The sequence below is a fragment of the Bos indicus x Bos taurus genome, chromosome 18 (genome assembly GCF_003369695.1).
Source record: "Bos indicus x Bos taurus breed Angus x Brahman F1 hybrid chromosome 18, Bos_hybrid_MaternalHap_v2.0, whole genome shotgun sequence".
In the NCBI taxonomy this organism is placed as follows: Eukaryota; Metazoa; Chordata; class Mammalia; order Artiodactyla; family Bovidae; genus Bos; species Bos indicus x Bos taurus.
The window spans coordinates 6,690,367-6,716,648 of NC_040093.1; the positions used below are offsets into that span (position 1 = coordinate 6,690,367).

A 26,282-nucleotide genomic window follows, 5' to 3' on the forward strand; every position below is an offset into this window, starting at 1 on the left:
GAGTTTTGTATTTGTAATATAGAGACTAGTCCCATTCTTGTTTCTTGAAAGTGCCCAAGTTCCCAGATCCCTGAATTGCTTCAGCCTCACTAGCAGGATCTGAGCACAATATGCTGTGAAAAACAGCTTTTTATTGAGAATAAATCCTTTTAGTCTTAAGAGGAAGTATCTTGGCTTCCGGCATAACTTGAAGCTTTTACCTGAGCAGTGTTATAGACAGTAGCTTAATCCTATCAAGGTTAACAGGCCCCGCCCCTCCCACGAGCGGTGCGCACAGCGGGTGCTCGCCCCGCCCCTGGTCGGAAGCCGCGGCTCTAATACCGAAAGCCCTTGCACACAGAGCCGGAAGTTGGAGAGCGCGGAGCCGAGGTCCCCGAGCGGCGCCTAAGCTTCCTTCTAGAGTAAGTTTGCAGAGCCCGCCACCACCCCCCGCCCCCGCGCCGGCTCACTCGTCCTCAGGGTGTGGGAATTCTCAGCGACCTGAAAACCCTGGCACCCGGTGCTCGGCCCCGAATAAACGCTGCCGCTGCCATTTCGGCCCAGTTATCTTTTCGTTTGGGTTTTAAGTGTTGCTGAGGACACCGCCTCTGGCGACATTTTCCTGCTTAAAACCCTTTTTTACCTCTGGCCTCTCCAAGTAAAGCCCTCTCTCGCGAGTTGGAGTCGCGCCCCACCGCGTCTCCAACCTTCTCGCGTCGCCTTCTCGACCGCTGGAGGCAGAGCCCGTCGTCCTCGCTCCCGGAGAGGCTTCGCCCTCTCCCTGGGCCCGGGATTCCGGAGAGCCCGCCCCGCTCCTGAGCCCTCTCCCCCCCAGCCCCTCTGTCCTCGCGTCTCCTGAGGCCGGTCCTTCTGCCCCGCAACCCTCTCCGCCCCCCCCCCCCCCCTTCCTGTCAGCCTGTCTCCTCACCCCGCGTAGGGTAGGTGACCTGGGCCAGCCATGTGACAGCCAGTGCTGTTCCATGCCCAATTCAACTCGGTCGGAAAAGGTGGTCTTCCGGTCCGGGGGCGTCTCGTTCTGTCGCCCACTCAGTACTTAACTGTAGGCTGGAGGATCAGGAGAAGCAGAGTCAGAAGGACTGAGAGAAATAACTGTAACTGAGAGAAAAGCGTCAGGGAGAACCAATGGGAACACTGAGAATGGCTGAGGGACTTGTAAAGGGATAGTCAAGTCAAAGAGGTTAAGCCTTGAAAATAGCCAAGTGAGTAAAATAGAGAAGTATTAATAAATTAAAAAGCCAGATCTCCAGGGACTGGAAAGCAGCATAGGGACAACTGCCCTGTATCAGTGATGGGAGCGGGGAGACGAAGGGCGATGAGGGACGTCAGGTGGAGAGTCCCTAACTGGGTTTTGGCCGGGTTTGAGTCCAGGCCTCTTGGGTTAGAGTCCGGAGTTGTGTTTTCACCCGGTTGGAGTCCCGCCACATGGGTTCAAGTCTCAATGTGAAGTGGCCGGTTTTATCATGGTGCTGGCAGAGAAAGAGGCCAAAGGGTAAGGAGCAGAGGAAGAAAGGGCTGGAAGGAAGCATAGCCACATGGACTGCCAGAGAGTTGGGAGGAATGGAGAGTCACAGCGAGAGAAGAGGAGTAATCTGGAGCGCAGAGAGGGAGCCGAAATGGGGGAAGAAAGAGGCAGACATAGGTATGGATTTTTGAAAGACTAAGGAAGGTTGGGGAGAGAGAGCATGTCGAGGAGGGACGAGTTGCAGCAGCCTGGGACAGGACACGTGTGAGGGAGGAAATAGGACAGGGACAGCAGGAGAGCAGAGGGGGAGAAAAAGAGACACGGAGACTCAGATGAAATAGGGAGATAGGTGAACAGAGGGGTAAGCTCGATCCAGGTGTGGCCAGTTGTTTGGGTACAGATGATTTTTTTAGTTATACAGAGGAGGCTGAGAATTTCAAAACTCCTGTCTATAAGGCTTGTGTCTTTTTTTATTACTTGTGGCAGAAGATGACTTTCATTTGCAAACCCTGTTGAGCCTGGGGCAGTGGCTTGATTCACTGAGTTGTGAGTGACCCCCTTCCCCTGTCCTATCATGAGATAGAGGTCAGGGAAGAAGAGACCTGGGGCAAGAAATGACTGACTCTGTCACTCTGTGGTAGCTTTTTTTTTTTTTTTTTAATTTTTTTTGGCTGTGTTGTCTTCAGTTCTGTGCCGTGGGCTTAGGAGTTGTGGCTCCCAGGTTCTAAAGCACAGGCTCAGTAGTTGTGCACAGGCTTAGTTGCTTGTACTTGTGGGATCTTCCTGAACCAGGGATAGAACCCATGTCCCCTGTATTGTCAGGCAGATTCTTATCCACTGTATCACTATTGGGTAGCAGTTTAAAAGAAACACTTTTTTTTTTTTTAATGGATTCACATTTTCTCCTTTCTTTTTGTAGCTTGGAATAGTTCTTCATTCATTCAGTTTCTGTAATCATTTTTAACTTCAGAAATAAGCTTTTTTAGTTTCCAGTATTCTACTCTTATCATGCTTTTCTAAATATGATTATTCTCAGTGCTTTTTAAACTTTGACACCAGATTTTTAGATTAAAAATAGTTCACAATTTTTTTTTTTCAAATTTTTTTTCAGATTCATTCCTTGCCTGAGTGTTTTTTTCCCTTCATCTCGTACATTTGAAACTCTTGGCTGGAAAATCCCATGGACGGAGTAGCCTGGTGGGCTGCAGTCCATGGGGTCGCTAAGAGTCGGACACGACTGAGCGACTTCACTTTCACTTTTCACTTTCATGCATTGGAGAAGGAAATGGCAACCCACTCCAGTGTTCTTGCCTGGAGAAGCCCAGGGATGGGGGAGCCTGGTGGGCTGCCGTCTATGGGGTCGCGCAGAGTCGGACACGACTGAAGCGACTTAGCAGTAGCAGCAGCAGTTGGTAAGTAGTAAATCATCTTAGACTATTTTGTGCCATACTTAGCAAAAATGTCACCTCGTTTATCAGTTCTAATGAGGTAGATGAATCTAGAGCCTACTATACAGAGTGAAATAAGTCAGAAAGAGAAAGACAAATACTGTGTATTAATGCATATATATGGAATTTAGAAAGATGGTACCAACGATCCTACATGCTGGGCAACAAAGGGAGACACAGATATAAAGACCAGACTTTTGGACTCAGTGGGAGAAGGTGAGGGTGGGATGATTTAAAAGAATAGCACTGAAACATGTATATTACCATATGTAAAATGGAATGATCAGTGCAAGTTCAATGCACAAAGCAGGGCACCCAAAGCCAGTGCTCTGGAACAACCCAGAGAGATCGGGCAAGGAGGGAGGTGGAAGGGGGTTCAGGATGGAGGGGACACATGTGCAATTCATGTTGATGCATGGCAAAAACCATCACATATTATAAAGTAATTATCCTCCAATTAAAATAATTTAAAAATAAAAATGAGGAAACTGAAAAAATAAAAGTTAATAAGCAAAGATCACCTCACCTCCCTTTCTCTGAATTCAAAGGGAAATACATCTTGGAGGGTTTTATGTATGGGACATCATGTAATGAAATAGACATATTTTCAACTGTGGTTTTACCAAGGACATGAATTGTATGTATATGTTTATGTGTGCACACACAAATGGATATTTCTGGTCTCAGCTCTTTACCAGAGAATAATGGAGGTATGACATTAGATCTTGTGAAATTAAAGGCATTTCTTTGAGAAATGGGAAAATAAAAGAACATTTAACATGATAAAACCAACAAAATAAAATGCTTCATTCTTTCCTTTCAAAAAAAGAAAAAAAAACCACCTATTTTAACTGGTTAGTGTAATGGTCTGTTTTCTCCATTTTCTATGATCAGTGAAACAAGTGAGCTGTGAGGTGATATGAAGATGTTTCCCTCAGGTCCCTTTTTGACTTTTCTGTGCAAATGAGGAAGGATGGGCTGGATTGACCTGGAACCTTCCAACAGAGCCTCTCTATTCATAATGAAAAAGATTGCTCAGATCCTATTTCTAAGCTGACTCCTTACAATGTTTTTTGTACCAGTGGATATACATTTTCAGTTCTGTATTTTTAAAATATTTTACTGCAATCTTATAATAAAGAATTACCTGCTTGGTATCAATTTGACCCAATCTTGAAAGAAAAGTTTCCTTTGCTCAGGTACATGACAGATGTTCCTGGTCTTAAATGGGATGGGCATTAAGGACAAACTTGGCCCCCTTGTCCTTCAGCCTCCTATTTCATTATTCAGTTATACCTGGTTCTCTTCACTCTTCTCATAAACGGCTTCTCTCTGGGCCTGAGGGAGCCCATTTGTAACATGGAGATGAGAGACTAGACCGGAAACTCTGAGCGTGAGCAACACTGACCCCTGAAATGATTAGCCAAATAGGCTGTGTGTCTGTGTGTGGCAGTTCTGGTTTGGAGGGAGTGTCTGGCGGTAATTAGAATTTTAAATAGATCCCAGTCCTCCCTCAATGAAAAATGAAAAGGAAAACTGTAGGATGGAGGCAGGATCACAGGCTCAGAATTAGATGACTTCTATGAATAAGGCTAAATCTGAAGGGAGATTTTTTTTACGTCCTGACGTTCAGACCTCCACTGGCTTTTATTTGTTCTTGGGACAAAAGCTTGACTCCTTGCTGTGGCTCCACAGGCCTCTGTCAAGCTCAGGGCTCTGTAAGAGTCTCCAGCCTCATCCTGGGAGCTGACCGTTTGCTCGTGGTTCAGCCTGTCCTGGTCTCATTTACCTTTTCTCTGTTTCCAAATACCAAAACCATTTCTGTCTGACATTATACTTCCTTTTCTCACCTTCAGGTCACCCTGGCTCAGGCTCTTTGTTACCCTTCAAGTCTAGGTTCAGAGAGGTCTCCCCGTCCCCTCCTAACAGTCTCTCTCACGTTACCCAGGTTTATTGCCTCTGTATCAGTTGCCATAAGCAGAAATTAATGCCCTTCTTCATGGGTTATTTTGAGTCCTTCCTGGTTCCCCTCTTTTTAGGGCTCATAGTGTTCCTCTTCTTCCCAGTGTCGCTGCAGTACCTGATACTGGAAATGTCTTTAGATGACAGGACTATGGGTTGGGCTGAATAATTCTCAGGGAAGACCAAGAGAACAGGGCAGGTGATGAAGATGTTTCCCATGTTCTGGACATTTCAGCTGTAATTGATCTTTACCCCATGTGACTACTTAATTACTCAAAAGATGAGCCGAGAAATATAGGAAGTCCTGAAAAGCCCTACAGAGCTGGTGTCCTCAAGCAGTGGGCTAAGATGTCCCCATGTTTAGTCTGCTGGGTTTAGTCCTCTGCAGCCCCCAGATCTAAGCTCTGTCCATCCAGGGACCAGTCACCATCATGGACAGCAGCTTTGCCTTCTAGGAGTTCATGTGCTCAGTGTCACCGATTGTGATTTCAGTGCACTGAAGATGAGCAGAAATGCAAAACCTAACGGGGCAGGAAGGAGACGTTGCCCCTCCACTCCCTCACCAAGAGCTAGAATATCTTCCAAGTAGGTGTGGGTGGGGAAAACAGGAGAGAGTGAGACCTGGAGACCCTTGCTTTGAGACTTCCTCATCTCAAATACCTTTGTACCTGGACTCCATAGTGTCCCCAGGTGGTGGCAGACTTTCCCAGGAGGGCCAGTCTCTTGATTTTCATACTGCACGTGCAGTGTCCTTTGTGTGGTAGCTGGTGGGCACTCCTCTTGTGATCCCCTTTGCCAAGAAACCCTGGTGCACTTTAGTCTTGCTTAGTCCAGTCATGCAGGGAGGAGAGGTAGACAAATGGGGAAAGCGGAGGGAGCCTGGTGGGGTCTGCAGGAGGCTTGTGGCAGTACTTGGGGGCATCAAGGTGAGCCCAGTGAATGGAGCGTGCGCCCATCCCAAGTGTAGTTGCAGGGACAAGGTGGGTGTGGATCTGTTGGAAAAGAATGTCTCAGTTCAGGCTGGAGAACCTGGGAGCGGGTTTGTTGGCGAGCCCGCATGGAATGGTTTGAGGTTCCAGTGCCTTAGCTCGTGTTCCCGGGACAGCAGTGCTGAGGCTGACACTTGCCTGCACAGGTTTGATTTGACAACTCGTGACCATACATGAGCAGCAATAAAGAATGTGGAATTCAGCCAGGAGAAGCCTTTTCCACTGTTAGAACTGTGGCCTGGGCTGAGCCCGCAGACATCTGTGGGTGCAGGAGGATGGGAGCCTTGGGCTTGAGGGGTTGGTTCTAGCAGATGGCCCCAGCATCCACTCCACGCCCTGGCTTTTGTTGGCTCTTTTTTTTTTTTTTTTTTTTGCTTTTGTTGGCTCTCTTAGCAGGCAGGCACCATAGAGTAACAGGGAAAATCTCAGGTCATTTTTTGCATCAACTTTGGTATCATTGTGTACTTGGGGTTGCCGGTGAAGAAAGGTTCATGTGCATTTGGGAAGATACCAAGAGAATCTGGAGTGTTTCCTTGGAAGATGCTGAGGTCTCAGTGGGCCATGTGCATCACTGGAATTATCCCTCTTTTTCATAGTCTTTGGAGATTTTGGTGTTTGACCTGGATCACTCACTGTAAATGAAAACACGGTGTCTTGTGTCTGTGGATCCTTGGGTGTCCTCTTTTGTATTTTGCTTCATGCATGAGTTATCAGGGCTTGGAATGCTTTGTGTTTGTATAAGAGGCTTAGAGGCTCATCATGGGCTCTGTGGACACTCTGTTGGACACCATTAAAGTTTGTAAGTTTGTTTGAGTCCCTCTGGGAAAATAGGAGTACTAAGGTTAAGATCACAGAATGCTTGTTATGAGGTGGTCCTGCTCAGTAGGGATCTGTGGGCCCAAGCTAAGAAGAGTAATAAAGTCTTGTGACATAGGGGAGGATGGCTCCAAAAAATCAGAGGTCAGCGATGCCACAGTGATCTGCAGCCTGGAGGCTTGTCCTCTAGAAGATGCAGCTGCAGCTGTCTTGCTGCCAGGCTGGGTTCTCTGTTATCCACTCCTGTCCCTCCCAAAATAAGCACACATACAGGCACATTACAGAAAACAGAGAGTCTTAACTGCACTGATGGTGGTAATGTAAATGGTACTGCTATGTTGGAAAATAAAGTGGAAGTTCCTTAACAAATTAATATAGAACAGGCCTACAGTCTGTCAAACCCATTTCTGACAGATATCCAAAGGAAAAGTGATCAGTTTTTCAGAGATATGTCCACAGTCCCATGAGTGTGACTGGATTTGCAGTAGCCAAGGCATAGACACAGCCAGATGTCTCTTGACAAAAGAATAGGTACAAAAGTGTGGAATAGAAATATTTATTATATACTGTATACTCATGAACTATTTTTTCTCTGTATATAAATATAAAAATCAAGGATCCTGAATTTATGCCAGAATGAATGAACCTAGAGAACATTATGCCAAGTTAAATAAGCCTGACAAAGGAGGACAAACACTGTATGTGGAAAGTAAAATTGTCAAACTCACAGAGCCATCAAGTGATAAGGCTGTTATCAGGAGCTGGGTGGAGAGGGAAATGGGGGCACTGGTAGTCAAAGAGTAGAGATTTTCAGTTGTAAAATAAGGAAGTTCTGGGGATCTGAGGTACTGCATGCTGCCGGTAGTGTTTCTGTATACTTGAAATTCGCCTAGAGAGAAATAATACAGTGTACTCATAGGTGGAAGTGTAACTTACTCGACTATAATAATTATTCAGTGTATGAATCTATCACATGATCACTTTGTACACAGTACGTTTATACCATTTTTGTTAGTTACACCTTAGTAAGACTTGGAAAGAGAGTTGGGGGGTGCTTTTCTCCTCTGAATGGTGCTCTGTCCAGGCTTCACGTTTCATTCATGAGGCATTTGCATACCCATGTTTTGTACCCTCTGACCACAGATTCCCCTTCAGGTAGTTTGTGTTGGTCCACGGCTCGAGAATGTTTAAGATGCCCCAGTTGATTCCAGTCTGGATCCCTCACTGAGCATCAGGAGTCTGAGTCCTCCCAGTCCTGAGGGCTGAGATCTGGGCTGAGGAGGGGATGCTGTGTTCTGAGTGGGGATGGATCAGGGCCTGCTGTGTGACCTGAAGGAGACTGCCTGGTCAGCGGAGGTGCCTCCTGCTGCGGTGTACATGAGGCCTTATCAGGAGGGGAGTGTAATCCGAGGGAAAGTGTGGGAAAGTCCCAGTTGGTCTCTCTGCAGGAGTTGACTGTCCTGAGTCCCTCCTGAGACAGTGGCCACAGGGGACTGTCTGTTCCTCATGGTGAAGGCTTCACTGTGTGTGTGATTGGGGCTCAGGAAGGGGATGTGTTGACTCTAAGCATTAAACAGCATGTTTTAAACTTTCATGATAGACCTCTGAAGACTCGTGTTGCCTGAGGAAGCCCTGAAGTTAAGGAAGAGGAAAGAAAAGGAGTGAGGCATGGCTCTTTCTCAGGTAAGGTCATATTTAGTGTGTCCTTCCTGAAATGCCCTTTTCTGGACTCGCTAATTGTGTCTGACTCTCAAGTGTCCTGTGTGACTCCTGTACACGCACACTCACCCAGGGCCTTCCCTCTGGCCCTGTCGTCTCCACTTAGATCCCGTCTCCCCATGACCCGGTGACCTGGCCCTTGTGAGGAGGCTCCCCTGGGCACCGTCCTGGGCAGGGCTTCTCACCCATGGGTTGGAGACGGGGTCTCAGTGCTGTTGGGCAGCAGGGATTGCTTAGGGCCCATCTGGATGCGCTGTCTGCTCTGTCAACCAGGGTAAGGAAACTGCACATGGAAGACAGGTGTTAGTATGCACAATAGCTGGTAAAACCTGGGAATCAGATCAGTTGAGACTGTCCTTTCCCTTTTGTGTATCTTGACATCCTTGTGAATATACCTTACATATACACAAAGAATTATTTCTGAGTACTGTGTTCTGTTCAGTTGGTTTATTTATCTGTTTTTATACCTGTACCACATCACCTTGATTACCTTGTGTTAGGTGTTGAAATAGAAAGACCTCCATCTTCCTTCTTCAAGAGTTTTGCTGTTTGCTCTTTGAATAGTTCTGTGACTTTCACTATGTTTTATTCTGCTTCTAGAAAGATTGTCATGGCAGTTTTGATAATGAGTTAATTGGTTGATCGATCCTTTGTGTGGTTATTAAAGAATGTTTTTTGATAAAGCATGTTTCTTTTGTAATCTTTATGGCTTTTACCTATGAAACTTTGTCACGTGGGAAAGAAGATAAATTTACTTCTTTTTCAATTTGCTGACCTTTGATTTCTTTTTCTCATCTAATTGCTCTAAGTGTTTCAGTGCTTTCTGAACTGTAGTGCAGAGTGTGCATCCTTGCCTTCTTGACCTCAGAGGAAAAGCTTTCATTCTTTCCCCATTGCTGTGCTCTTTTCATAATGGCATTTATTATGTTGATGTTGGTATAATGTATTGTTTGTAGTTTGTTGAGTGTTCCATCTTGAAAGGTTGTCAAATTTTTGTTAAATGGTTTTTTTCTGCATCAAGATGATCCTGTTTTTTTTTCCCCTTTAATCTGTTAATGTAGTGTGTCGTATTAATTGATTTTTTTATGTTGACTTCTCCTTGCCTTATATGAATAAACTCCACTTGGTAATGGTGTCAGATCTTTTTATTTATTTTTTTTAATTGAAGGATAATTGCTTTACAGAAGTTGTTGTTTTCTGCCAAATACCAACATGAATCAGCCATAGGTATACCTGTGTCCCCTCCCTCCCATCTTCCTCCCTATCCCACCCCTGTAGGTTGTTAGAGGGCCCCTGTTTGAGTTCCCTGAGTCATTCAGCAAATTCACATTGGCTCTGTACTTTACATATGGTAATGTAAGTTTCCGTGGTACTCTCTCCATACATCTCACCCTTTCTTTCCTCCCCTCCTGCCTCTGTCTGTTCTCTATGTCTGTTTCTCCAGATCTTTTTAATATGTGTTGAAGTTGGTTTGCAAGTATTTTAATTTTGCATCAGTATTCGTCAGGGGTATTGGTTTCTAGTTTTCCTTTCTTGTGTCTTTGGGAAATTAGCAAACTATTAGAATCACGCTTGCTCCATAGAATTACAGGATTAGTGGTAATTCTTTTGTAAATGCTTGGTAAAATTTGGTCCTGTATTTTTAGAGGCTTCTGACTATTTATTAAATCTCTCTAGGTATAATGGGCTTCCCTGGTGACTCAAATCATAAAGAATCTGCCTGCAGTGAGGGAGACCCAGGTTCTATCCCTGGGTCGGAAGATTCCCTGGAGAAAGGAATGGCTGTCTAGTCCCGTATTCTTGTCTGGAGCAATTCCATGGACAGCGGAGCCTTGTGGGCTACAGTCCATGAGGTCACAAAGAGTCAGACATGACTGAGTAGCTAACACTTTCACTTTCAACACGTCTCAATTTTTTTATTTCTTAATAAGTAAAAGAGTTTGTGTGTTTCTGAGACTTTGCCAGTATCTCCTATATTCTGTCATTTATCGGCATTATTGGTCATAGTACTTCCTTATCTTTAGAAACTTTCTTTGACCTCAGTTGTAATCACTCCTGTTTCATTTCTGTTTTTAGTTATTTGAATCTTTTTTCTCTTTTCCTTAGTCTAGGTGGGGGTTTTCCTATACAGTTTTTTCAAAACATCAACTCTTGGTTTGTTGATTTTTATATTTTTCTAGTTTCTATTTTATCTCTGGTTTAATCTTTCTTATTTACCTGTTTCCTTCTGCTAAACTTGAGTTTAGTTTGTTTTCTGTTTTCTGTGTCCTAGAGGTCTAAAAATAGATTTCAGATTTAAGATCTTTTCTCTTTTTTACTGTAAGCATTTAACGGTTCAGACTTTCCTTTTAGTACAGTCTTCTCTGTGTGTTATAAATTTTGTAATGTTGTCTTTTTGTTTTCATCCATGTATTTAAAAATTTCCATGTGATTTTTTTCTTAGACCCATTTGTGGTGTAAGAGTGAGTTGTTTAATGTCCACATTTGAGGAATTTTCTTTTCTTCTTGTGTTTATTTCGTTGTTGTTAGGGAAGATACTTTTCTGGTATCAGTCTCTTAAAATGGTTAATTTTGGCCTAACATGTGGTTTCTCATAGAGAATGTTTTATGTGTCCTTGAGATGCATGTGTTTTATGCTTTTGTTGGGTCGTGTGATCTGTACATGCCTGTTCAATGTTTGCTTCATTTTTCTGAGATATTTAATGTTAGATGTATATATATTTTTACTTGTTCCAGCTTTTTGGTAAATTGACCATTTTATCATTATACAATATTTATCTCATTGCACTTTTTTTTCCTTCAGTTTATTTTGTTTGATATAACAGTCTCCCCTGCTCTCTTTAGGATGGACTGTCTTTTTCCATCCTTTCACTTTTCACCTTTCCATGTCCTTAGGTTTGTGAGTACTACCTGTTTCAACTCTCTGACATACTCTGTGTCTCTTGCCCTGTGTTTTTCCTCCTGTTCCTTCTTCTAGTGGCCCCTGCTCATGCGCATCGTATTGTGGTGAAAGACAGGCCCCCAGGACAGCTCCTTTCATGCCACTGTAATTTCAGAAGGAATGTATTGAATGCTTCCTTCCTATCATGATGTTTCTTGAGATAGTCTTGCTTAATAACTATATTTTTTCCATATTCTTTTTTGCTATGTTTTTTAATTCTCCAAGAAGTTTTTTTACTTTGCTATTGTGATAATATTTTTTTGTCATAATCTAATGACTCTTGTAATTTCAAATCACTGTTTTATTAATGGAAAAAAAAGCAAAGAAAGTCTTTGACTTCTGTTAATGCCTTGCTATGTAAATTTAAATGGATAAAATTGTATTTGTATTTTTGTATATGGTAATTTTATGAATTGAGTTCAAGTATTCTTTTTTTTTTTTTTTTTAATGTTTTTACCAGTTTTCTTTTGGTAGCCTAGTATAGAATCCTGTTGACAAACTCAGCTGAGTACAAAGGATACATTTTTATCATCTGAAAGATGCTGAAATACATGTGAATAAAAGGATGATATAAAATTGTCCAAAAAATCTTCCAAAAGACGAATCCTGTCATTTCAGTTAATTTTTTTTATAGATAAGCATGCATGCATGTGCAATAGAAGACATCATGATTTAAAAACTACATATCACCTTTTTTTTTCAGTTGAAATTATGTTATCAGTATAATCTGTGGCCTTGAAATTTTCTAAACAATCCTGTTAGTGTTTTAAGTAGTAAATTACTAACAGTTGTGTTCCTGTATCCACGTCTGTAATGACCTTTCATGCCATTGCACATTGTTCACCTTGGACATTTTTTATCATATTAATACAATATTTATTTGTTTTCCTTCTGTCAAACCCTGAGCCCACCACTTTCCCCAGGCTGCCTGGGGAGTTACGGGAAAGGGAACATACAGGGCAGACACAGGAGAAAGAACTATGGGAGGTGGAAACAGCTCCTTCACATTGTGAAGAAGATGAGCTAGACCACCATCAGGCAAAAGAGCCCAATGGCCTTTGGGAGGTCCAAGCCCATGGCGTGGAAGAGCTACTGTTTTCGGGAAGGGTTCCTAGCATAACAGTGATGAAGCTCCCGAACACAGTCCCACTTCCAGCCCTGGAGCCAGCCACCCCTGCTGTGGCAGCTCCAGCTCCAGGGAACTTGGCTGCTGTGTCAGAGTCCTTTGAAATGGCACTGGTTTGGAAGCTGTGGCTAGGAATAAGTGAGATGGTCTGAGGATCTGGGGCTCCCAAGCTGCCGTGGCTCTCATGGGTCAGTGTCTCCAGTCCTTCACCACTGCAGACAGTGATCACTCAACAGGGGGGAGGTTCTCCCGATCAGGGAGAGGGTAGACGAATTTGGCACAGGTGTCCATTTTCAGGGGATGAAGGCCTGAGGCCCGAGAGCTGCTCTCCCTGCAGAGAAGACAGAGGGGCAGGGAGGAGGCTCACCTTAGACTTCGTTCAAGTTTTCTTTAGGAGCCCTCTGTCAAAGGACTTTTATTGTTCTCTGTATTACTTAACTGTTAGATGCTTAAGCTTCAGTTGCTGAGCCCAAGCCTCTGAGTTCAGGTGCTTCATGTAACATTTCTTACCTTCTTGATCTGAGTCGAGTTTCTCAGAGTGTCTGTGACATAGGTTTTCTTCTGTAAGGTGGGAACAAATCATTCTTTAATGAGCTATTACATTGATGACAGGTTCTTGCCTGTAAAGTACTTGTTTAATGTTTAGAGTAATACTACAGTAATTTAGAGCAACAGGAATCCTTCAGACACTTTTGGTCCTTGCTGCTGTTATCAACGTCATAACTGAAACTTTTGATCTTTCCATTAAAAGTGCCGTGGACTTCGTCATCTCTGTAGACACCACTCATGCTGTACCTCATCTAGATAATGAATTGCACTCACTGGGTAGAACATAATATCTGACACTTCTGTATAGCCAAAACAGTGTTGAGTTTTATTTTTATATATTTCATGGATTTTGAACAGTGATGAAAAATCCATATTAATTGGAGGATCTCATAAGGTCTTATGAAAAAGCATAAAAATTAAGAATAGAGATGCATAATTTCTCCAGATACCCCTGCGTGGATCTGTTAGAACACATACTTCAAGTCAATCCTTAGCCCTTACTACCCTTTCTCTTTTGCATGAAAATGAGAACTTTTCATGGCCCTTTTGGTGACATGTGGTTTCATTTCAGGAACGACTGACCTCTGAGGATGTGGCCATCGAATTCACTCAGGAGGAGTGGGAATTCCTGGACCCTGCTCAGAGGGCCTTGTACAGGGACGTGATGCTGGAGACCTACAGGAACCTACTGTCTGTGGGTGAGGATGACTTCCTTCCAGAGCTGCCCTTGGGTATCTGCATTTTCCCTGTGTGCCCCTTGGGAGGCCCTGATGTCTTTCATCTGAGAGTTCTGTGACTGGGGCATGACACAGCTTCACAAGGTTGAAATGACCCTCTTCAGATGCTGTGTCTGTTTCATGTCATATCTAAGGTTGTCCCAGAGCTTAATTATGTACAAAGCTCACTGGCAAATGTTAAAAAAAAATACCGAAAAACCCAATTTCCTATTTTCTATCTTTTGACTTTTGGCTCAGTGTTTTAAGAAATCCACAGCACTTTAGATTTCTTTCTTCTGATAACGCTGAATATCTATTTGTTTGTTTTTGCTTGCTTGTTTACTTTTTTTTGGCTGCACCATTCTGCATGTGGGATCTTAGTTCCCTGACTAAGGATCAAACCTGCACCCTCTGCATTGGAAATGCAGTCTTAACCATTGGATCACCAGGGGAGTCCCAGAATTTCTGTTTCTGATCTGAATATTAATCTCCACATTGGAGCATGAGAAAAGGCTCTGGACAGTGGGGAATGATGTAAAAGTAGACAAAAATACAATGTATAAAGAAAAATGAGTATTTCAAAAGGGGTGTTTTTTTCTGTTTAGGATTGGGACAAGCTGGTGGGTTGGATCCTCTGGTGGTTACTTAGGAAAATGTAAGGAGAGTGGGTAGAGAGATTGTCTTTTTGATCCTAGATCCTACGAGGGGAGCATATGTGAATATCGCAAGCTCTTAGCTTGCCATCTGTAGATCGAGTGCATGGTCCCATCTCAAGATCCTGTAATGTCTGACCTTCATGTTGTATTATTTTTACTCTTGTGCTGCTCTACCTGTCTGGGAATGTCAACTGTTCCTGATGTTACATTCTCCTTACTTTGTATATTTTACCTCTTAAATTTCTTTGAAATATATTCCTGAGGGTCTGAAATTTTATCTGGTTTCCTTGCTGTGATAATCCACCTATGTTTAATTGGCAGCCTCTGCTGAGTCTCTGTGGAGTGGATTTACTAGGTAACAGAATACTGTGATGGAGACACTATTCCTAATGTTATTTTCTTGCTCTGCACAAAGTCACCACTTGAAGGTATCCAGTAGAGTGGTCAGTATGTTCTAGGATTATGAGAGAGAAAGTATCATGAGAGCCTGATACACTTTTCCAGATTATTTTCTGGCTTTGGAGACTCTGTCAAGGGCACCATGACAGTGTTGTTCATGTGTATCAAGGACCATATATTTTAGCCTCTGTAAATGGTATGGGAATTTATCCCAGGACAAGTTTGTCCAAGTTCACATTCTCATATCTATGAGGCTATTGGCTGCACTGTTGTTCTGGGCATTGTAGGTATTTTTTATTTTATCATTGAGTTCAAATTTCTGTGTTACTCTTAGTGTTTCTGTTTTGTATTTGCAATGCGTTGGATGGTTGATTGGGGGATGGTCCCTATGGTGGAACTGGTGATGAGTCCCTCTTAAAATTCTTGATATATTCTTTGTACTCATTTACTATCAGATGTATGATTTCCACATATTTTTTCTTTTACTGTTGATTGTCTTTTCAAACTCACTGCACTTTAATGCACAGTAGTTTATAATTTTGATATAGTTCAATTTATTAATATCTGGTTTTATTTTGTGGCCTGTGCTTTTGGTGTTATATCTGGTAAATCATTTGTGGGTCCAATTTCCAGAAACAGTTCCTGCACATTTACTTCTAGGAGTTTTATACATTTGGAACTTAGGTTTAGGTCTTTGAACCATTTTGAGTTCATTTTTGTCTGTAGTGTAAGATAATGTTCCAAGTAAATTCTTTTGCTGGTGGGTATTCAGTTTTGTCAACATGTCTTGTTTCATAGACTGCTTCCCCCATTTAGTAGTTTTTACACCCTTATGAAACATCTTTTGAACATCTCCACAAGAGGTGTTTTTGTTTTAACCATTCTTTTAAGGTATGCTGCTGCTGCTGCTGAGTCACGTCACTTGTGTCTGACTGTGCGACCCCACAGACAGCAGCCCACCAGGCTCCTCTGTCCCTGGGATTCTCCAGGAAAAAACACTGGCGTGGGTTGCCATTTCCTTCTCCAGTGCATGCGTGCATGCACGCCAAGTCTCTTCAGCCATGTCCTACTCTGTGCAACCCTATAGACGGCAGCCCACCAGGCTCCTCTGTCTTGGGATTCTCCAGGCAAGAATACTGGAGTGGGTTGCCATTTCCTTCACCACTTTTTAAGTATAGTTAATTTACAGTGTTGTGTTTCAGGTATACAGCAGTTTACAAGATACTCAATATAGTTCCCTGAGCTATAGTAGGTTCTTGTTGTTTATCTATTTTGTATACATATTAGTTTGTATATACTCAGACTCCTAATTTATCTCTCTCTTTCCTGCCCCCACGACCATCCTGTACTCTCCCCTTTGGTAACTATAAGTTTGTTTTTTATGCTGGTGAGTTTATTTTGTGAATAAGTTCATTTGTATCATTTATTTCAGTTCAACATATAATATCCTATGATATTTGTCTTTCTCTGTCTGATTTCACTTAGAATAATCCCTAAGTCTGTCTATATTGCTGCAAAAGGCATTACTTCATTGTGTTTTATGCGGTGGAGGTGGCAACCCACTCCAGTGTTCTTTCCTGGAGAATTTCATGGACAGGGGAGTCTGGCAGGCTGCAGGCCATGGGGTCTTAAAGAGCTGGACACGGCTGAGCTACTTGCACTTCACAATATTCCCTTGTATATATGTACCACACATTCTTTATCCCTTTGTCTGTCAGTGAACATTTAGGTTGCTGCCATGTTTTGCCGGGTATAAATAGTGCTGCTAACAACATTGGGGTGCATGTGTCATTTTGAATTAGTTTTCATCCTTTCTGGATATATGCCCAGGATTGGAATTGCTGGTTCATGTTATAGCTCTATTTTTAGTTCTTTATGGAACCTCCATGCTAGTCTCCAAAGTGGCAGTACCAATATATGTTCCTTCCAACAGTGTAGGAGGGTTCTCTTTTCTTCACACCCTCCCAAGCATTTATTGTTTGTAGACTTTTTGATGGTGGTCATTGTGACCAGTGTGGTGATACATTTTTGTGGTTTTGATTTGCATTTCTCTCATAAGTAGAGACGTCAAACATCTTTTCACGTGACTGTTGGCCATCTGTTTGTCTCCTTTGGAGAAATACCTGTTTTGATCTTCTGCCCAGTTTTTGACTGGGTTGTTTGTTTGTTTTGATATTAAGCTGTATGAACTGTATATTTTATATACAATATTGTATATTTTGGAAATAAATCCCTTATATAAGGTAGCATCATTTGCATATATAGTCTCCTAGTCCAAAAGTTGAATTTTTGTTCTTTTTTTGGTTTCCTTTACTTTGCAAAAAGATTTAAATTTAATTAGATCTCATTTATTTGATTTTGCTTTTATTACCATGACTGTAAGAGATAAATTCAAAAAAATTTTGCTGACATTCATGTCAGTGTTTTGCATTTGTTTTCCACTATGAATTTTATGGTATCTGGTCTTGCATTTAGATGTTTAACAGATTTTGAGTTTATTTTTGTATGTGGTGTTAGAGAATGTTGTAATTTCATTCTTTTTCATGTAACTATCCATTTATCCCAGCATCACTTATTAAAGAGACTTCTTCATTCTATATTCTTTCCTCCTTTGTTATAGAATAACTGACTATAAGTAAATTGGTTTATTTCTGGGTTTTCTATCCTGTTCTGCTGATATGTGTTTCTGTTTTGTGCCATCATCATACCACTTCCCTGGTGGCTCAGACAGTAAAGCCATCTGCCTACAATGCAGGAGACCCAGGTTCAATCCCTGGGTCAGGAAGATCTCCTGGAGAAGGAAATGGCAACCCACTTCAGTATTCTTACTTGGAAAATCCCATGGACAGAGGAACCTGGTAGTCTACAGTCCATGGGGTCACAAAGAGTTGGACACGATTGAGCGACTTCACTTTCACTTTGTTGACTGTCAGTTTGTAGTGTAGTCTGAACTCAGGGAACATGATTCCTCCAGCTCTGTTCTTTGTCAAGATCATTTTAGATATCAGAGTCTTTTGTATTTTGGTACAAATTAAGTTTTTCTTTGTTTTATGAAATATGTCATTGTTAATTTGATAAGGGTTGCATTGAACATGTAGATTGCCTTGGAATAGTATGGTCATTTTGACAGTGTTACTTCTTTCAATCCAAGAACATGGTATGTGTTTCCATCTGTTTGTGTCATCTTTGGTATTAGTCATCAGCATCTTATAGTTTTATGAGTACAGTTCTTTTGACTTTTTAGGTAGGTTTATTTCTTAGAATTTTATTCTTTTCTATGAGATCGTGAATGGGATTGTTTCATTAATTTCTCTTTCTGATATATCGTTATTAGTGTATAGAAATGCAGCAATTTTCTATATATTTTGTATCCAGCAAGTTACTCTCTTCATTGATGAAGTTTAGTAGTCATCTGGTGGCATCTTGGGGATTTTCTGTGTGTAGCATCATAGTGACAGTTTTACTTCTTTTTTTATTTTTTTAAACTTGAATTCCTTTCCTTTTTCTTTTCTGATTATTGTGGCTAGGACTTCCAAAAATATGTTCAATAAAAGTGGCAATAGTGAACATTCTTGTCTTATTCATGTTGTTAAGGGGAATGCTTTCAGTGTTTCCCTGTTGAGTATTATGTTAGCTGTGTGTTGGACATATACAGTCTTAATTATGTTGAGGTAAGGTCCATCTGTGCTGACTTTCTGAAGGGTTTTTATCGTAAATGGCACTTGAATTTTGTCAGAGTCTTTTCTGCGTCTATTGATGATCATATGGTTTTTAGTCTTTTAAACTGTTAATGTGGTGTATCATAGTGATTAACTTGCGGATATTGAGAAATCTTGCATCCCTGCAATAAATCCCACTTGATCATGGTATGATTCTTTTATATCGTTTTATGTATTAGTGTCTGTTTGAATCTGCTCTTTTGAACTCAGGGAAGGTCTAGGAGAATAAAGTGTTTTTCTACAAAAAAGAGTTGGATGCCTCAGAAAGGCTTTTGTAACTGGGAAGGTCCTCCAGAGTCAATTTCAGTCCCTCCTTTTCTTTGATACTCCTCGATCTTGAGATGAACATGCGTGGAAGAAGAAACGAGGTAAATGTCCAATCAGATCAGATCAGATCAGTCGCTCAGTCGTGTCCGACTCGTTGTGACCCCATTAATCAAAGCCCGCCAGGCCTCCCTGTCCATCACCAACTCCCGGAGTTCACTCAGACTCACGTCCATCGAGTCAGTCATGCCATCCAGCCATCTCATCCTCTGTCGTCCCCTTCTTCTCCTGCCCCCAATCCCTCCCAGCATCAGAGTCTTTTCCAATGAGTCAACTCTTTGCGTGAGGTGGCCAAAGTACTGGAGTTTCAGCTTTAGCATCATTCCTTCCAAAGAAATCCCAGGGCTGATCTCCTTTAGAATGGACTGGCTGGATCTCCTTGCAGTCCAAGGGACTCTCAAGAGTCTTCTCCAACACCACAGTTCAAAAGCATCAATTCTTCGGCGCTCAGCCTTCTTCACAGTCCAACTCTCACATCCATACATGACCACAGGAAAAACCATAGCCTTGACTAGATGAACCTTTCTTGGCACTGGTCATAACAAACACCCTCTTCCAACAACACAAGAGAAGACTCTACACATGGACATCACCAGATGGTCAATGCCAAAATCAGATTGATTATATTCTTTGCAGCCAAAGATGGAGAAGCTCTATACAGTCAGCAAAAACAAGACCAGGAGCTGACTGTGGCTCAGACCATGAACTCCTTATTGCCAAATTCAGACTTAAATTGAAGAAAGTAGGGAAAACCATTAAACCATTCAGTTATGACCTAAATCAAATCCCTTATGATTATACAGTGGAAGTGAGAAATAGATTTAAGGGCCTAGATCTGATAGATAGAGTACCTGATGAACTATGGAATGAGGTTCGTGACATTGTACAGGAGACAGGGATCAGGACCATCCCCGTGGAAAAGAAATGCAAAAAAGCAAAATGGCTGTCTGGGGAGGCCTTACAAATAGCTGTGAAAAGAAGAGAAGGGAAAAGCAAAGGAGAAAAGGAAAGATGTAAACATCTGAATGCAGAGTTCCAAAGAATAGCAAGAAGAGTTAAGAAAGCTTTCCTCAGTGATCAATGCAAAGAAATAGATGAAAACAACAGAATGGGAAAGACTAGAGATCTCTTCAAGAAAATCAGAGATACCAAAGGAACATTTCATGCAAAGATGGGCTCAATAAAGGACAGAAATGGTATGGACCTAACAGAAGCAGAAGATATTAAGAAGAGATGGCAAGAATACACAGAAGAACTGTACAAAAAAGATCTTCATGACCCAGATAATCACGATGGTATGATCACTGATCTAGAGCCAGACATCCTGGAATGTGAAGTCAAGTGGGCCTTAGAAAGCATCACTACAAACAAAGCTGCTGCTGCTGCTAAGTCGCTTCAGTCGTGTCCGACCCTGTGCGAGCCCATAGACGGCAGCCCACCAGGCTCCCCCGTCCCTGGGATTCTCCAGGCAAGAACACTGGAGTGGGTTGCCATTTCCTTCTTCAATGCATGGAAGTGAAAAGTGAAAGTGAAGTCGCTCAGTCGTCTCCAACTCTTAGCGACCCCATGGACTGCAGCCCACCAGGCTCCTTCGTCCATGGGATTTTCCAGGCAAGAGCACTGGAGTGGGCTAGTGGAGGTGATAGAATTCCAGTTCAGCTATTCCAAATCCTGAAATGTCCAATGGAGAGATTAATCGTACTTGTCAGAGGAACCTAGGTTTAGATAGACTTTTCCTGGATTTTCCTTCTGATTTCTGCTAATAGGATTCTTACACAATATCCTGGAATATTCTGTATGTTCTTCTCGAATATAAGCATTCCATTGTACCTTACAAAATTCACAGTTGGATACATTGCATTGTAAATAGTATAACAGGTATTATCCTGCTTTCTCCATATATCACAGTCACTTTAAAAATCTCTCTTGTTTCTGTCCCATACCCATAGTATAATGCCCATAAACTTGCTGAACCAGTTCTTTTCCTTTAATATCAGTATATTAGTTTGCACTCAGTTATTTTCACAAAGACTTGCAGTCACAAGCTGATATCTGACATAAACCTGTGTGCCCTATGCTCCACGCAGGCCCTTTCTTAGTCCTGACCATTCTTCACATAGTATGTTGATATGGATGGAAACATTGTTCTTACTTATCACATCTCTCCACCTTCTACATACTCTCACTGTAAAGATAATATCTGGTCATTTATTGAACAAGTGTCTCAGGACATGACCTAAATCACTCTGTGCATCCATAATGATTCACAACCCATTTTGAGATGGGATGGTTGAATAATAATTAAACACACTACTTCTGTCTTGTATCTTCTTTGATATTTTCTTTCTAAGTTCCTTGTATTATTTTTAATATTTTCTAATCTTTTCTTATCTATTCATTCGGTGGGTGGTCATGTTTACAAATAAGTTTTCTCAGTCTATAGGTTCAGATTCATATCCTGGTTCTCTTACCACTTTGTGTGCCAGTTGGGTGTGTCTCCTGCTCTGATTAGAGAAAAACATGTTAATTTACCTCAAGCCTGTTAAAGCAAATTAGTGCTGTCAGTTGGCTTACAGTAGTACATGTTTTATAGTAAATACTCAAAATTTATTTTTGTTTAAAAAAAGTAATATCTATATTCTGTCATGTTCTTTATGATACGACTTTATCTACATTATATCTTTTAAAATTTTATTTATTTTTTAATTGAAGGATAACGGCTTTACAGAATTTTGTTTTCTGTCAAACCTCAACTACATTATATTTTGTATGCTTTTCACTTGCAACATTTTTCAGCAGTATTGTGTCTGACCCTAGTCAATAAATACACAAAGCATTCACTTTTTATTCATTGTATTTTGGTGCCATTAAACCAGGGAATTAAGAATAGTGCATGGCTAGAGATTAGCCTTCCTTGGTGGCTCAGTGGTAAAGAATTCACCTGCTAATGCAGAAGATGCAGGTTTGATCCTTGAGTCAGGAAGATCCCGTGGAGAAGGAAATGGCAACCCACTCCACTATTCTTGCCTGGGAAATCCCATGGACAGAGGAGTCAGGTGGGCTACAGTCCACAGTGTCGCAAAGAGTCAAACACGACTGAGCGACTGAAGAACAATAACATAGGTAGGGATTGCTTTGTTTATTGGCTGTTAGAAAAGTGGTGACTATTTTACGTCTTAATTTATGTGTCATTTACAGATGACGGTCTTTTAGTGTGTATTCTGCAATACAGCTGACACATACTGCTTGTTAGTGTTGTAAAACGACTTTCTTTATGGGTACGTAGTTCTATAGCAGATTTAGAAAACTATATTGTTTCCAAAAAATTGTTTTTGTCATATTCTTCATTTTCTCATTTGTTTTCAATTGTAAACAAACAATTGTGACTAGTTAATTATTAATTGGGTAAGCTTATTTTGGATTATTTTGGTTTTGGATTATTTACTGTTACAATATATAATATATTGTTTAGAATTTATTTATGTACAGTAAGTATGCAGAATACAGTGATAGTGTAATATTTTTCTTTTCAATTTGAGACAACTGTTGATTGATACATTCCTAAGAGTTCTGGTAGAAAAATACTCTGTTTTTGAGAGTTGGCATAGGATTATCCAATGTGAGTGTGTTTGGCATATGGTTTTTAAAACTAGACTACCTTAACGGTGAATTTATTTTACACTTTCTTAAGTTAAGAATTCTATTCCTTTAGTGTTTCTAAAAACTTAAGGTCATCATTGTGGTGTTTCATAACTTGGTGTAAGTATTACTCTTGGTGTAATATATATTCAACATGAAACATTTATTTTTGAATTACTGTGAGCAGGATACCTATGATTCTTTTTATCTTGTAGATATCTCTCCTACACATGTGATCAAGCATTTACAACTCAAAGCGAACAGTGAGAAACTAGAAACATTCCAAACATCGATGCTGGGAAGACCTGAAAGCTGTGAAATCAAACATTTTCATCTTTGGGAAAGTCAGGAAAATATGCGTGACTTTGAGTGTCAGGGGAGAGACGACAAAAGAAATTACAAAGGAACACCTGTAAGCCTTAATGGAAATATGCCTGATGGAAGAGATTTGCATGATAGAAAGGATGCAGGAATCAAGCCCTTTGGAAACAGACTTGGATTTAACTTTCAGGATAAGCTGCAGATATTTCAAACTGGTGGGATAATTTCTGAATATGATGAAGCTAAGAGGTCTGTCAACAACAGTTTCTCATTTTCACCACTTCAAAGAATTCCTCCTTGTGTCCAACCCAGTGTTTCTAATATATATGGGAATGATTTTATTAATCCTTCAGTAATAACACAAGAACTCAAAGCACACAAGGAAAAACCTTACAAATGTGATGAGTGTGGCAAGACCTTTCGTGTAAAGTCAATCCTTTTAAGTCATCAGACAGTTCATACTGGAGAGAAACCTTACAAATGTGATGAGTGTGGTAAGGCCTTTACTGACAGCTCACACCTCAGAAGACATAAGAAAATTCATACAGGAAAGAAATTATTTAAATGTGATATATGTGACAAAGTCTTCAGCCGAAATGAACACCTTGCTGGTCATCAGAGGGTTCATTCTGGAGAGAAACCTTACAAATGTGATGAGTGTGGCAAGGCCTTTACTCACAGCTCACACCTCAGGAGACATAAGAAAATTCATACAGGAAAGAAATTATTTAAATGTGATATATGTGACAAAGTCTTCAGTCGAAATGAACACCTTGCTGTTCATCAGAGGGTTCATACTGGAGAAAAACCTTACAAATGTGATGAGTGTGGCAAGCACTTTAGTCAACCTTCACAGTTCACAAGTCATAAGAGATTTCATACTAGAGAGAAACCTTACAAATGTGATGAGTGTGGCAAGCAGTTTAGTCAACCGTCACAGTTCATAAGTCATAAGAGATTTCATACTGGAGAGAAACCTTACAAATGTGATGAATGTGGCAAGGCCTTTCATGTAAAGTCAATCCTTTTCAGGCATCAGACAATTCATACTGGAGAGAAACCTTACAAATGTGATGAGTGTGGCAAGGCTTTTACTGACATCTCAAACCTCGGGAGACATCAGAAAATTCATACAGAAAAGAAATTATTTAAATGTGATATATGTGACAAAGTCTTTAGCCGAAGTGAACACCTTGCTGGTCATCAGAGGGTTCATACTGGAGAGAAACCTTACAAATGTGATGAGTGTGGCAAGCACTTTAGTCGGGCTTCACAGTTCATAAGTCATCAGAGGGTTCATTCTGGAGAGAAACCTTACAAATGTGATGAGTGTGGCAAGGCCTTTCATGAAAAGTCAATCCTTTTAAGGCATCAGACAGTTCATACTGGAGAGAAACCTTACAAATGTGATGAGTGTGGCAAGGCCTTTCGTGTAAAGTCAACCCTTTTAACTCATCAGACAGTTCATACTGGTGAGAAACCTTACAAATGTGATGAGTGTGGCAAGGCCTTTTCTGACAGTTCAAGCCGCAGGAGACATCAGAAAATTCATACAGGAAAGAAATTATTTAAATGTGATATATGTGACAAAGTCTTCAGCCGAAATGAACACCTTGCTGGTCATCAGAGGGTTCATACTGGAGAGCAGCCTTACAAATGTGATGAGTGTGGCAAGGCCTTTCATGAGAAGTCAATCCTTTTAAGGCATCAGACAGTTCATATTGGAGAGAAACCTTACAAATGTAATGAGTGTGACAAGGCCTTTCGTGTAAAGTCAATCCTTTTAAGGCATCAGACAGTTCATATTGGAGAGAAACCTTACAAATGTGATGAGTGTGGCAAGGCCTTTCGTGTAAAGTCACCCCTTTTAACTCATCAGACAGTTCATACTGGAGAGAAACCTTACAAATGTGATGAGTGTGGCAAGGCCTTTCATGAAAAGTCAATCCTTTTAAGGCATCAAACAGTTCATACTGGAGAGAAACCTTACAAATGTGATGAGTGTGGCAAGGCCTTTCATGAAAAGTCAATCCTTTTAAGGCATCAGACAGTTCATACTGGAGAGAAACCTTACAAATGTGATGAGTGTGGCAAGGCCTTTCATGAAAAGTCAATCCTTTTAAGGCATCAGACAGTTCATACTGGAGGGAAACCTTACAAATGTGATGAGTGTGGCAAGGCCTTTCGTGTAAACTCAATCCTTTTAAGGCATCAAACAGTTCATACTGGAGAGAAACCTTACAAATGTGATGAGTGTGGCAAGGCCTTTCGTGTAAAGTCAACCCTTTTAACTCATCAGACAGTTCATACTGGTGAGAAACCTTACAAATGTGATGAGTGTGGAAACGTCTTCAGTCAAAAAGCGCATCTTCAACTTCACTGGAGAATTCATACTGGAGAGAGACCTTTCAGATGTAATGAGTGTGGCAAATTCTTCAGTCAAAATTCACACCTTAAAAGACATTGGAGAATACATATAGAGAAACCTTTCAAATATTTCGAGTGTGGAAAATCCTTTACTCAGGTCTCAGCACTCACTAAACATCAGAAAATCCATACATGAGAAAAACTTATGTGAATGTGGTATATGGTTGCTGCTGCTGCTGCTGCTGCTGCTAAATTGCTTCAGTCGTGTCCGACTCTATGGGACCCCAGAGATGGCAGCCCACCAGGCTTCCCTGTCCCTGGGATTCTCCAGGCAAGAACACTGGAGTGGGTTGCCATTTCCTTCTCCAATGCATGAAAGTGAAAAGTGAAAGGGAAGTTGCTCAGTCGTGTCCAACTCTAGCGACCCCATGGACTGCAGCCCACCAGGCTACTCCGTCTGTGGGATTTTCCAGGCAAAAGTACTGGAATGGGGTGTCATTGCCTTCTCCGGTGGTATATGGTAGAAGTCTTCAAAATTCAAAGTTCAAAATTCACAGCCTACTGTTGATCAGAGAATTCATACTACTGAGAAACCATATAAATATGAGTGTGGCAACATCTTAGGCTTCATGAGAAAATTCATACTGGACAGAAGCCAGATATATATGTATTTATTAGTCAGGTCTTTAGAACATGAATTCATTCTAGAAAGATTCCTCATCAATTTCACAAATGTTTAAAAAAAAAACAAAAAACACCCTATCCTGACAGCTCACATCTCACCAGTAGTATCAGAGTATTTATCCTGGAGAAAACACACAGCAATGTAATGTGTGTGGCAAGGATCTTACCCAAAAGTCACAAGACAGGAACATAGTGGAGCCATACTTCCCAGACTCAGTGGTTGTGGCAAATCCTTTACCTTTTTCACTATATGTATTCTCTGATGACTTTAGTTCAGGTACTCAACAACTGCAGTAAGTCCATATTTGAAGAGAAGCTATAGAGATCTTTTCTTGTAAAAGAAACCTGAATTCTAACTCAGCAAAGATGATTCTTTGGGACAGTAGTCCACCATCTTTTTGGTCTCCTTGCTTTCTGAATAAAGTCACTATTCCTTGCCCAACAA

The 26,282-nt window shown here is 41.2% G+C and overlaps 1 protein-coding gene across 3 annotated transcripts; it reads left to right on the plus strand.

The window, feature by feature from the left end:
- Positions 1 to 313: 313 nt before the first annotated feature.
- Positions 314 to 26,282, plus strand: LOC113876108 (zinc finger protein 665-like). 3 transcript variants are annotated; one of them, XM_027514959.1, is made up of 4 exons: positions 314 to 401; positions 8,278 to 8,360; positions 13,584 to 13,710; positions 22,681 to 26,282. In XM_027514959.1, exons 2-4 carry the CDS (start codon positions 8,346 to 8,348, stop codon positions 25,347 to 25,349), a joined length of 2,811 nt encoding a protein of 936 aa, XP_027370760.1. In that variant the 5' UTR covers positions 314 to 401; positions 8,278 to 8,345; the 3' UTR covers positions 25,350 to 26,282. The 3 variants fall into 3 exon arrangements, with proteins under 3 accessions (XP_027370760.1, XP_027370763.1, XP_027370761.1); XM_027514960.1 differs by lacking the exon at positions 314 to 401 and adding an exon at positions 2,834 to 2,874; XM_027514962.1 differs by lacking the exon at positions 8,278 to 8,360.

Excerpts from the sequence above, each read along its gene's own strand:
- LOC113876108 (XM_027514959.1), top strand. Across the intron at positions 13,711-22,680 it reads CAGGAACCTACTGTCTGTGG|ATATCTCTCCTACACATGTG; the intron begins GTGAGGATGACT and ends TTTATCTTGTAG.